Source organism: Plasmodium cynomolgi, chromosome 3, assembly GCF_000321355.1.
Source record: "Plasmodium cynomolgi strain B DNA, chromosome 3, whole genome shotgun sequence".
Taxonomy (NCBI): Eukaryota; Apicomplexa; class Aconoidasida; order Haemosporida; family Plasmodiidae; genus Plasmodium; species Plasmodium cynomolgi.
In genome coordinates, this window is record NC_020397.1 from 412,346 (window position 1) to 421,681 (window position 9,336).

General features: G+C 45.2%; 3 protein-coding genes and 2 non-coding genes across 5 annotated transcripts; 2 read left to right on the forward strand and 3 right to left on the reverse strand.

Annotated features, from left to right (window-relative positions):
- Positions 1–402: 402 nt before the first annotated feature.
- On the forward strand, positions 403–2,445 carry PCYB_031880 (hypothetical protein; the record flags this gene model as incomplete). Its single annotated transcript, XM_004220858.1, has 1 exon — positions 403–2,445. A coding segment is annotated over one exon (2,043 nt), but the record flags the coding sequence as incomplete, so codon positions are not given.
- A 193-nt stretch (positions 2,446–2,638) lies between these two features.
- On the reverse strand, positions 2,639–6,232 carry PCYB_031890 (RNA helicase; the record flags this gene model as incomplete). The annotated part of the gene is made up of 2 exons (XM_004220859.1): positions 2,639–4,393; positions 4,538–6,232. 2 exons carry the CDS (start codon positions 6,230–6,232, stop codon positions 2,639–2,641), a joined length of 3,450 nt encoding a protein of 1,149 aa, XP_004220907.1.
- Positions 6,233–6,872: 640 nt separating this feature from the next.
- On the forward strand, positions 6,873–6,944 carry PCYB_031893. The gene has a single exon. It is a non-coding gene; the product is annotated as a tRNA-Ala (tRNA).
- A 726-nt stretch (positions 6,945–7,670) lies between these two features.
- On the reverse strand, positions 7,671–7,742 carry PCYB_031897. Its single transcript has one exon. It is a non-coding gene; the product is annotated as a tRNA-Glu (tRNA).
- Positions 7,743–8,239: 497 nt separating this feature from the next.
- Positions 8,240–8,704, reverse strand: PCYB_031900 (hypothetical protein; the record flags this gene model as incomplete). Its single annotated transcript, XM_004220860.1, has 1 exon — positions 8,240–8,704. A coding segment is annotated over one exon (465 nt), but the record flags the coding sequence as incomplete, so codon positions are not given.
- Positions 8,705–9,336: the final 632 nt, after the last annotated feature.

Sequence of the window (9,336 nt, forward strand, 5' to 3'; positions counted from 1 at the left end):
GGGAATGCTCATCTTGTGGAGAATCTCAAGGAAAGGATTAAAAAGGGAATCCTTTACTGTTTTTTTTTCCCCCTTTTTGAAAACCTCATTTTTAGATCCACTGTGGCGCACACGCACAAGGCTTTGCTGACCTATGACCTACGCCTCAACACACTGGGTGAGCATACACAGGACAAGGGACAGACTTGTCACCTTTTTATGCGCAATGTGAAATTGACTTATCCCCATTCAGAGAATATAATTTTTTTTTTTTTTTTTTTTTTGTTACACCTCCCTGTGGACAGCTTATGTTTTGCTTGGCCCGAAGGAGGGACTCCTCGAAATTAGCATGGTGGAAGCATCCAGGAGCACTTTCACAAAAAGGTGCACACAACTTCTCTCACGGGACGGAGGAGAGTCGAAATGAGCCAATTGTCGAACAGGGGGGAGGTGAAAGAGGGCAGCCAACATGGTGAGGAACCACAGGGGAGAATCTCCCACAAAGGCTACAAAACACAGCGAAGTAGCGCCCTACTCGACGTGAACTTTCGAAATGGCGTCGTCAAGTGCGACATGCTGTCATCTATGAATGAGGAAGCGAAAATAAAGTTGAGGAAGCTGTTCCAAGACGATGACAACCGGGTGCACGATGAGGAGTTAGGACTAAACATACATATAAAAAATATTTGGATCTACGTGAACCTAATGTGTACGTTTACCATCCATGATTTGATTCTCATTTCGAGGTCCTTCAAAAACACAGAAATTATTTACGACGATGTTGTATTGAGTGGAACGGAGGATGGCTCCATCTTTAAGGATGGAGGAGGTAAAAGAAAAGGCAGTCTGTTCATTTATTTTCAGAATTATAAAATCAGGAAGAACGTGGTGAAAATATTTTTGCAGAATCCTTATTCTGTTTGCTTCATACACAAAAATGGATCTGTGCATGTCCACGGGGCATTGACGTTGAGGAGAGCCTTGCTCATTATGATTAAGGTCATTAAGAGATTGAAATATAAAACCTTTTGGATGTATCGAAGTGGGTGTAGTATGGATGTACATCACCAGGGGGGGGAACTTCAAGCGGAAGGAGAAACAGCTGCAGCGGGTGTGCCACCTTGTGATGACCAGAGCGTGCACCCGCACGAGGGGAGAAGCAATTTGCTAACGATTCAGCAGAACGGGGGGGGGTCCATTTCGGGAAAGTTCACTCCTGAGCAGAGCATTGTCAAGGAATCTACACCTGAGCAGAGCACTGTCAAGGAATCTACTCCTGAGCAGAGCATTGTCAAGGAATCTACTCATGAGCAGGGCAGTGCCGAGGGGGCCACTCCTGAGCAGAGCAGTACCGAGGGGGTTGTTTCCCCGGATGGGGGCCACCCAAAAAAGGACAAGAACACGGAAAAGGTCTCCCAAACGATTCGCTTCTGCGAAACGGTCATTGAAGAACTAAGAAGCAAAATTAAAAAGTATGGGCAGGACGACTGGAGGAAGGACGACTGGGGGAAGGACGATTGGGGACAGGCCAGGGCACATCCAGCAGAGAGACCCTGTCAGGGGGAAGAGAAAAAACAAGTCCCATCCAAAAGGGGTAAATATTACCGATCGGGGAGGGGCAACAGGCGGACTTCCAAAATGCCCCACGCAGAAGTTCCTTCCCAATTGGGGCACGAACAAATGGATGTCCATTTGGATGGGGACAAGCTTCTCATTCAGGTGGAAGAAAAAAGAGGGGTGTCTAAAGTGGATTCTCCAAAAGGGCCCTCCTCAGAGGAGTACAAAAGCGGAGGCAATGACAAAAATCCGAACGTGTCCGAGTCGTCGCCTCTCCATTTATATGAGCATACGGAGGACTCCTCTGAAGTGACTAGTCCCAATCGTTCCACAACACATTTCAAATCGAGTAATAGCCAAGCGGATCGCAAAAATGAATTTTCGGGCAGAAAAGAAAATGATCGATCGATCGAAAGGGAGCACCGCGGAGAGACGGATCCCTTCTCAAACCAATTTGACCAATCATACCTGCACAGCAAAAAGTGCATATACCAGTTTGACACATACCGGCGGTGGAAATTCATCACACGAAATGACATCACATTCGATATGGACCATTTCCACATCAAGCAGCTTGTCGCCGTTTTTAATGTTAAGTTGAGACATTTTGATATTTCCAAAATTTACATGTATAAAGAATTTAAGAACATCATTACAGACATTAACAACATTATATATATTCGAATTGACCATTCTCTTTTGTGTAAGCTAATTCAGCAAGGCATTTGGGAACCCGTTGTGCAAAATAATCTCGCAAAAGGGTGTCGGCCAAATGCTCATCCCTCCGTCAGGACGGTCCTCCTGTTCAGCTCGGGCAACGTCGTCCTTTACGCCTGCAGGAGTCGCGCCGAGGTACTCTGCATATCTAGGTTTATCGTGAACACGATGCGCCGAAACAATAACATAGCACCGTGAGGCCTCATCGGGGAGAGGAACAGCTAGCTAAAAAATTTTACCTGAACAGGAAAAAAAAAAAAAAAAAAAAAAATAGCTAAAAGGGCTAGCTATCACAAAATAGCCAAAATATATGCCACCGAATCGTCGTACACGGGTAACATACCGCAAGCAAATCGCAAAGGAGATATAACCCCCCTGGTGGGGATCAGGACAAATACGTGCGAATGGGGAAATACAAGGGGTGCCTTTCGTAATCCCCACTTTCGCGTCTTTTCGCCTTTTCTTCCAAGTTGACTTCCCCCTGTTCTGTGTCAAATGGGGGGTCCTCCCCAGAGGGCAACACTCCGTCTGACTGACCACCTGCGCGGCCTTTCCGCCAAATTTCATTCATCTGGGATTTGTATCCCTTGTAAGATGGCAACGCGGACATGAGCACACTCCGCGGGGTGGCATTAAATTTTACGAACAGATCAGGCGCATTTAAAATTTGAAGTCTCGCAGCCATCGATTTCGTTACATAAAAATTATCAAAATAGCCAAAGGAGTAAATCATATTTTTAATTAAACTTGGTACTTGCCATTTTTCATACTTGAGAAATTTGTTTTGTTGACAATAAAACCCGAGGAGCGATCTGTACATCAGCTCGCACGAACAGAGTAGGTGCTCGTGCTTGTGCCATTCGATGTGTCTCAGTGGGGGGTTATAAGCATAATGATCCTTTTTCTCCTCATGAGCAAAATTTCCCCCCGCAAGTGCATGCTTTCCCCCCAGTTTGTCACCTACATCATCGGCTTTGCCCCTATCGCTAACGGATTGCCCCGTTGACCGTTGGTCATCCTCACTACACCCACTTGGCACACTAACCCCCCTGCGCTTATACTTCAACAGAGCATCCAACAAAGGGTTATCCTTATATATATCTCTCAAGTACCTCTTGCTGATGCTGCTAATCATAATGCTGTTTTTGTAAAGAGTGAACAAATAATGTCCCTCTAACTCGTTTAACAAGAGAAGGCTTCGTCCCTTGGTGTTTTTCGATGTGGCGAGATTCGTCCTTAGAACGTATTCATCAACGGTGGTACACACCCCTACCTGTATTACCAAGTCGACCTTGTCTACTTCGATTCCTTGACACAACAGGGAAGAAGCGAATAAGACTTGTTTGGTCTTCCCCTCCGAGTTGTTAAATCTGTTCAGGGTGTACATTTTTTTATCTGCACTTAATTTGGAGTGCAGACAGGAGAGTATGACGTCTTTTAGCAATTCGTACTCACGTTGGTACTTATCATCATCAGGGTCGCACTTGTTCTCTTCACTGTTTTCTTTGCCTCTGTTTGAGTGTGGGTCTTCCATATTGAGCGAACTGTCCGCTGCTCTATCCCCTAACTCGATGGGACCATTCCCACCTAGGGACCCCCCCTCTTCTGCGCTGCGCAGTTCTGGATGGGCCCAAACGAAGGGGGTGGAGGAGACAGAAAAGGTAACGCAATCCTTATCGTAGTGGTGGTTCTGCGGGTGGGCAGAGGCACTGTCCGAATTAGCGCCCCCCCCGTGGTAGTAGCTGCTGTTATCGCCCTTCATATTGGTATACCCCCCGTGGGCCCTTTGCTTTCCGCGCAGGTAGAGCAAACACAGGTAGCCCTTAAAAATGTAGTGCTTGAAAATGACGTAAAAAAACTGAATCATTTTTACAGTGGGCATGAAGAGGACTATCTTTATACTCTCATTTGAGAGGAGCTCTCTGCAGAGAATATTGAAGACTACTAAGGCAAGTTTGTCTGACTCGTATATTAAGTACTCTTGCGTTAGGAGTATATGCGTGGGGATGTGTCTCCCTTTGTTCTGTTCATAATTGGCGTGTGTGGGGCTGAACTGTGTGTAGTTGTTGTAATCGCTGTGGCTCAGAGTGAGCTTCTGTTTTTGCTCTTCCGGGTGTTCTTCCCTTTTTTTGTCTTCACCCTTTTTATGTGTACATTCGGGAGGAAATTTTTCATTTGCTCGTTCGAGTGGACCCCTCCGATTTGTCCGCTCATATGCAGTAGTTTTACCTTCCCAGGAAGTATGCATCCCACTGCGAGATGGTCCTTCCTCATTGACGCTTACCCCTTCTGTCGGGTGGACTGGCTCCCCTACGATGTACGCATCGAATGTATTAACGTGGTCGTAAAACGTCTTGGCGTCTTTGCAGTACCAAAGCTTTTCTAGCTGGGTGCAATTCAGTATGTTGTTTCTGTAGAGGGAGAGGAGCTGGGCGTTCAGTTTGTGGTACAACTCAAATGGGGGATTCGCCCGAATGGTCAGATTTGAAAGGCCGCTCCGTTCTTCACTCCCATCTGTTGTGTAGTGGCACTGGGGGTGTGTACCCCCCCTAGTGGCATCCTCAAACGTGTCATCATCATACACACAGTTGTGCACTAAATTTAGGTACACATAATTGAGGCGCAAAAATCTGAAGGCCAAGTGCTTTAAAAAATTATTAACATGACAGGTTAGTAAAACGGTTTGGTGTCCCTTGGGCAACACATCCTTGATAGTTAAAACGTTGTGTAAAAAATTTGAATTTAATAGAAAATACGCTTCGTCCACGATAATCGTGTCACATAAAAAAAGCATGTCTTTGAAGGAAGATGTGAATTTCATATAATTGATGAAACTAGCTGGAGTGGTCACAATAATGTGTTGTTTTTTTTTTAGCTCCTCAATTTCACCTTGCATGTTCATATTTTTTTTTCCATGCATGTAGTGACATATGATGCCATACGGATGGTACATGAGTAATTTTTTTACAATTGCGTATGTTTGTTCGACGAGAATTCTGTTCGGACAGATAATCAGCGCAAGGACATAGTTGTCCTTCAAGTGAGGAAAGTCCCTTTTAAGTTTACCTAGCTGTGCAATTATTTTGTGGGCAAGTGGGAGACAGTACGATAGCGTCTTCCCTGTGCCTTTAACGGAGTGAATTAAAATGTCGTAATTTTTTACAAACAGTGGAAATAAACAGTACTGAACTGTTGTCAAATATTTCACGTGGAAGTTCCTCTGTAAACTTAATTTTATATATGAGTCCATGTCCAGAAGGTTAACTTGTTTCAGTTGCAATAACGACGGTATTTTTTTCTTCTCCTCCTTCACATTTTTGTTTCCCTCCCCAAAAAATATATTTTTTTTTTGTACACATCCTTCGCGGTCTGCATTCTGATCCATGTCCCCATCCATCGCGTCAGACAAGTGTGGCAAAAAATAAGGAGAATAATCGTCCCCCTCGTCATCGTGAAGTCTGTCAGCCTTGGGGAGGCATGCTTCCCCGATTTTCCTCACATTTGATTGTGCCCCTTCTAGCTGCTCCCTTTTTAACTGTCCCACTTTGAGGGCCAACTTTTCGTGCACCTCCTCGAATGACCCGCGGGAGAGGAAGAAGTCAAACAGGTGGTACGGCACATATTCCCTGTTGGACGATGTGAGTATGTTCAGCTCGGATCGAAACTTCTTAAATTTTTTGTCGCAGAACTTGCGCAAGTCCTCTGCATTGTCGTACACTATTTTGTCTCCGTTGGTGAACTCGCGTAGGTGGGATTCCCCGCAGGGGGGGGCAGCCGCTCCGCGAGCATCCGCCGGGTGAGCAACCCTTCCGTGATCATCCGCCGGGTGAGCAACCCTTCCTTGGTCATCCGCCAGGTGAGTAACCCCTCCACGTGCAACCGACGCATGGTCGTCTCTCCCGTTGCACACTAGCCTCGCGGCACCGGTCACCCTCGTAACAATGGCTCGCCCCTTGGACGCATGCTTCAGAAGCACCATTTAGGGGAGTATCCGGGAAGGTGCGTTTCAACTAGCCTACTTGTGTATACCTACCTTCGGAGTTGTCACATTTGGAGGGGGGTGGCGAAGCGGAAACCGGGTGAACCGCTAATGTGGAACGGGTGGAAAGGTAGACCCCTCCCCCCTCAACCATAAAGACGTCTCTCTTCCAACGGAGTGGGTTCGCGGCGACACGGCGAGCTGACAAACTGGGTCCCCAAGCAGGGCCACTCCTCTACATGTGGATGTGCCGTTTGGCTATATAGTTGCACACTAGTTCGTTTCGCCCTGTGGCCTCCTTTCCTCGCCCCCGTCAAAATGGGCGTGACGAAAAAAATGTTCGAAAAAAAGTGCGGCGTGAGAAGCACGGGGAAGTTGCCTTCCTCATTTTTCACAGCGAAATAAAAAAAAAATTATTTTCAGTCCAGCAGTGCGTTTTCTCGTTAACAAATTTTTACATCTCCAATAATTAACTGCAACATTTTTGCAACTTTTTTTTTTTAAACACTTGGCGAGGATGAAGTGCTAAAACGTGTTTTTATTTTGTTCCTTATTAGCAGCGTCAGGGGGAGAAATACCATGCATAGGGCAAGGCACAAAAATCGCAACCATGTTGATATAGCAGTATAATTAATTATAAGGGCAGGTGGTGTAGTGGTATCACGCTTGATTTGCATTCAAGAGGTCCGGGGTTCAATTCCCCGTCTGTCCATTTTTTGCGAAAAAAAAAGAGTAAAAAGTAAATAAAAAAATGTTATAAAAAAAAATGATGCATATGTATTATAATATGTATTTTTTTTTTTTTTTTTTCTTTTTTCTTCCCTTTGGAACATAAAATATAGCGAACTTATTTTTTCGTAACTTTGCGGTGGGGCAAAAATGACGCAACGGAGGGGATATTACTTCTTACGGCAAGTGAATTTTTGAGAAGGCAATTTTGTTAAAATCTTTGGCGTGATTATATAGCCGCGTTAAAGTGCCAGCGCAGACGGAAGGGTTTGGGCCATTTATTTTGATGCCAATCAGAGGGAGTTCCAATTTTTCCTTTCCCCGTTCTGCGAGACACTCCTTTTGGGAAAAAGACCAAATTGGGTTTCCCCCCAGGCGTGCTTTTTTTATTGCTCCTCCGTCGTTCCACAAAATTGCATACCATATGAATAGCATGACTACTGGGATGCTGGCAAGTGTTCACCGGGAGGACCGTTTGTTTTAATCGTGACTGTGGTTTTTCTTGCCAGCGACTCTGTTAGCGGTAAAGGGCACAAAATAAAGAGGTATACGATCAAAATAAAATAAAAAAATATAATTTGCCTTCTTGACATAAGAAAAAGTAAAATAAAAGAAGGGAATATGTTTGCTTTTATTTTATGCTTTCTTTCCTTTTTTTTTCCTTGTGCGCTACTAAAAAAATTTTGTATTTTTACTACTTATTTGCGTTTTCCCACGCCGGGAATTGAACCCGGGCCTTTCGGGTGAGAGCCGAATATCCTAGCCACTAGACCACGTGGGATATAAGTGACTGCTGCAATGAGGCATGCATCTTTCGCCGTAAAAAAGAAGGAGCCGAAGGAGTAACGACAGTAGCCAAATGACTGAGCCACATAAATGGTGAAGCTATCCCCCAAGGCATTCTCTTCAACGCTTCTGAGGAACAAAAGTCCCATTTCGGGTGAGTTCATTTTGTTGAAAAAAAAATTCGAAAAAATGAAAAAATGAAAAAACGAAAAATCGAAAAGGCGAAAAAGCGAAAAGGCGAAAAAGCGAAAAGGCGAAAAAGCAAAAAAACGAAAAAACGACAAACGCTCCTTGGGCCATACAATTCAAATTCCCCGCTTAGGGAGTTCGCACAAAGTGGCTAGCTCAACAAATAGCGCCTGCTCATATTTTGTTAACACTGTTTACCCATGTGGTGGCAAAAGGTGAAGCATTCACGTGGAAGGGTAAAAGGACGGACAAACGAAGGCTCAATTCCCCCCTCTGCGTTCTCCACTTTTAAGTAAATAAAACCCTATTGACTTCCCTCATCACGTCGTATAAATTATTTTTGTAATTGTTCCCCTGTGAGGAGTACACCATGTGAACTCTTCGCTTTTCCGTGGCTCCCTTCCCAGTAGTATCGACATTAATGAAGCCCTCCCCCGCAGCGTCTCCTTCTACATTCTCACGCGGGGCTACCAAGCTGAGCACTTTCAAATACTGTATATAGTTTGCCACGTCGTCTAGTAGGATCCTTTCTCGTTTAATGGACTGACCAACGCTAACTGAGTTTAGGACATCCATAATACGTTCCTCAGTTTTGTTTCGTGTGTCTAAATGGTTCACTCCCTCGTGTGGCAGTTCACATTTGGCTACTCCTCCTGCAGTCAGCAGTACCACTACCACCAGCAGAAGGAGCGGTAGGAGCAGACGCAGAGGTAGGAGCAGGCGAAGCCGTAGCAGCCTGGGTCCTGCGTCAATTGGTATCCTTCTCATTTTGGGGAGGCTAAATAACAGGGACGAGGACAAGGTTGGGGGGTTGGCACAAGCCCTTCAAAAATGAACTCTTCGTGTTTGTAAGTTGGCGTTACTCTCCACATGGACGTAAAAACGGTTAAGACTTCGAGGAGGTGGCAACACGAGCATGTACATATGTCTACATGATCAGATATATATATGCACATTTGGGAGCACTACTTTTCCCCTTGAACACCTGGAGGGAGGCATAACCTCCCATATGTGTGAGCGCGACCCAGGGGTGATCCTCGCGAAAGGGTGTATATACAACACAGTGGGGGGGACCGTACGCGTATTTGAAAGGAAAAAAAAAAAAAAAAGGAAAACGCTATTTTGCCGCGGCGCTGTGTGGAGTAGCCATTTAAAGAGGGGGAACCTCCGCTTGGTTAACCCAGGCGAGTGAACATGAGTATGTGTGCACTCCAATCCTATGGGTCTGCTTTGGATCTACCATGCTGCTAACTTAGACACAAATTGACAGTCCTCCACGTGGGTTATTAACCTTAAAAAGGTTTTTTTTTTTTTTTAAAGTTTACTCGAGTAGCCTCCCATTCGCAAACGCGTATCCATCCGCTCGAGTGTGCAAGTGGGGCAAATGAGCAGGGGACGAA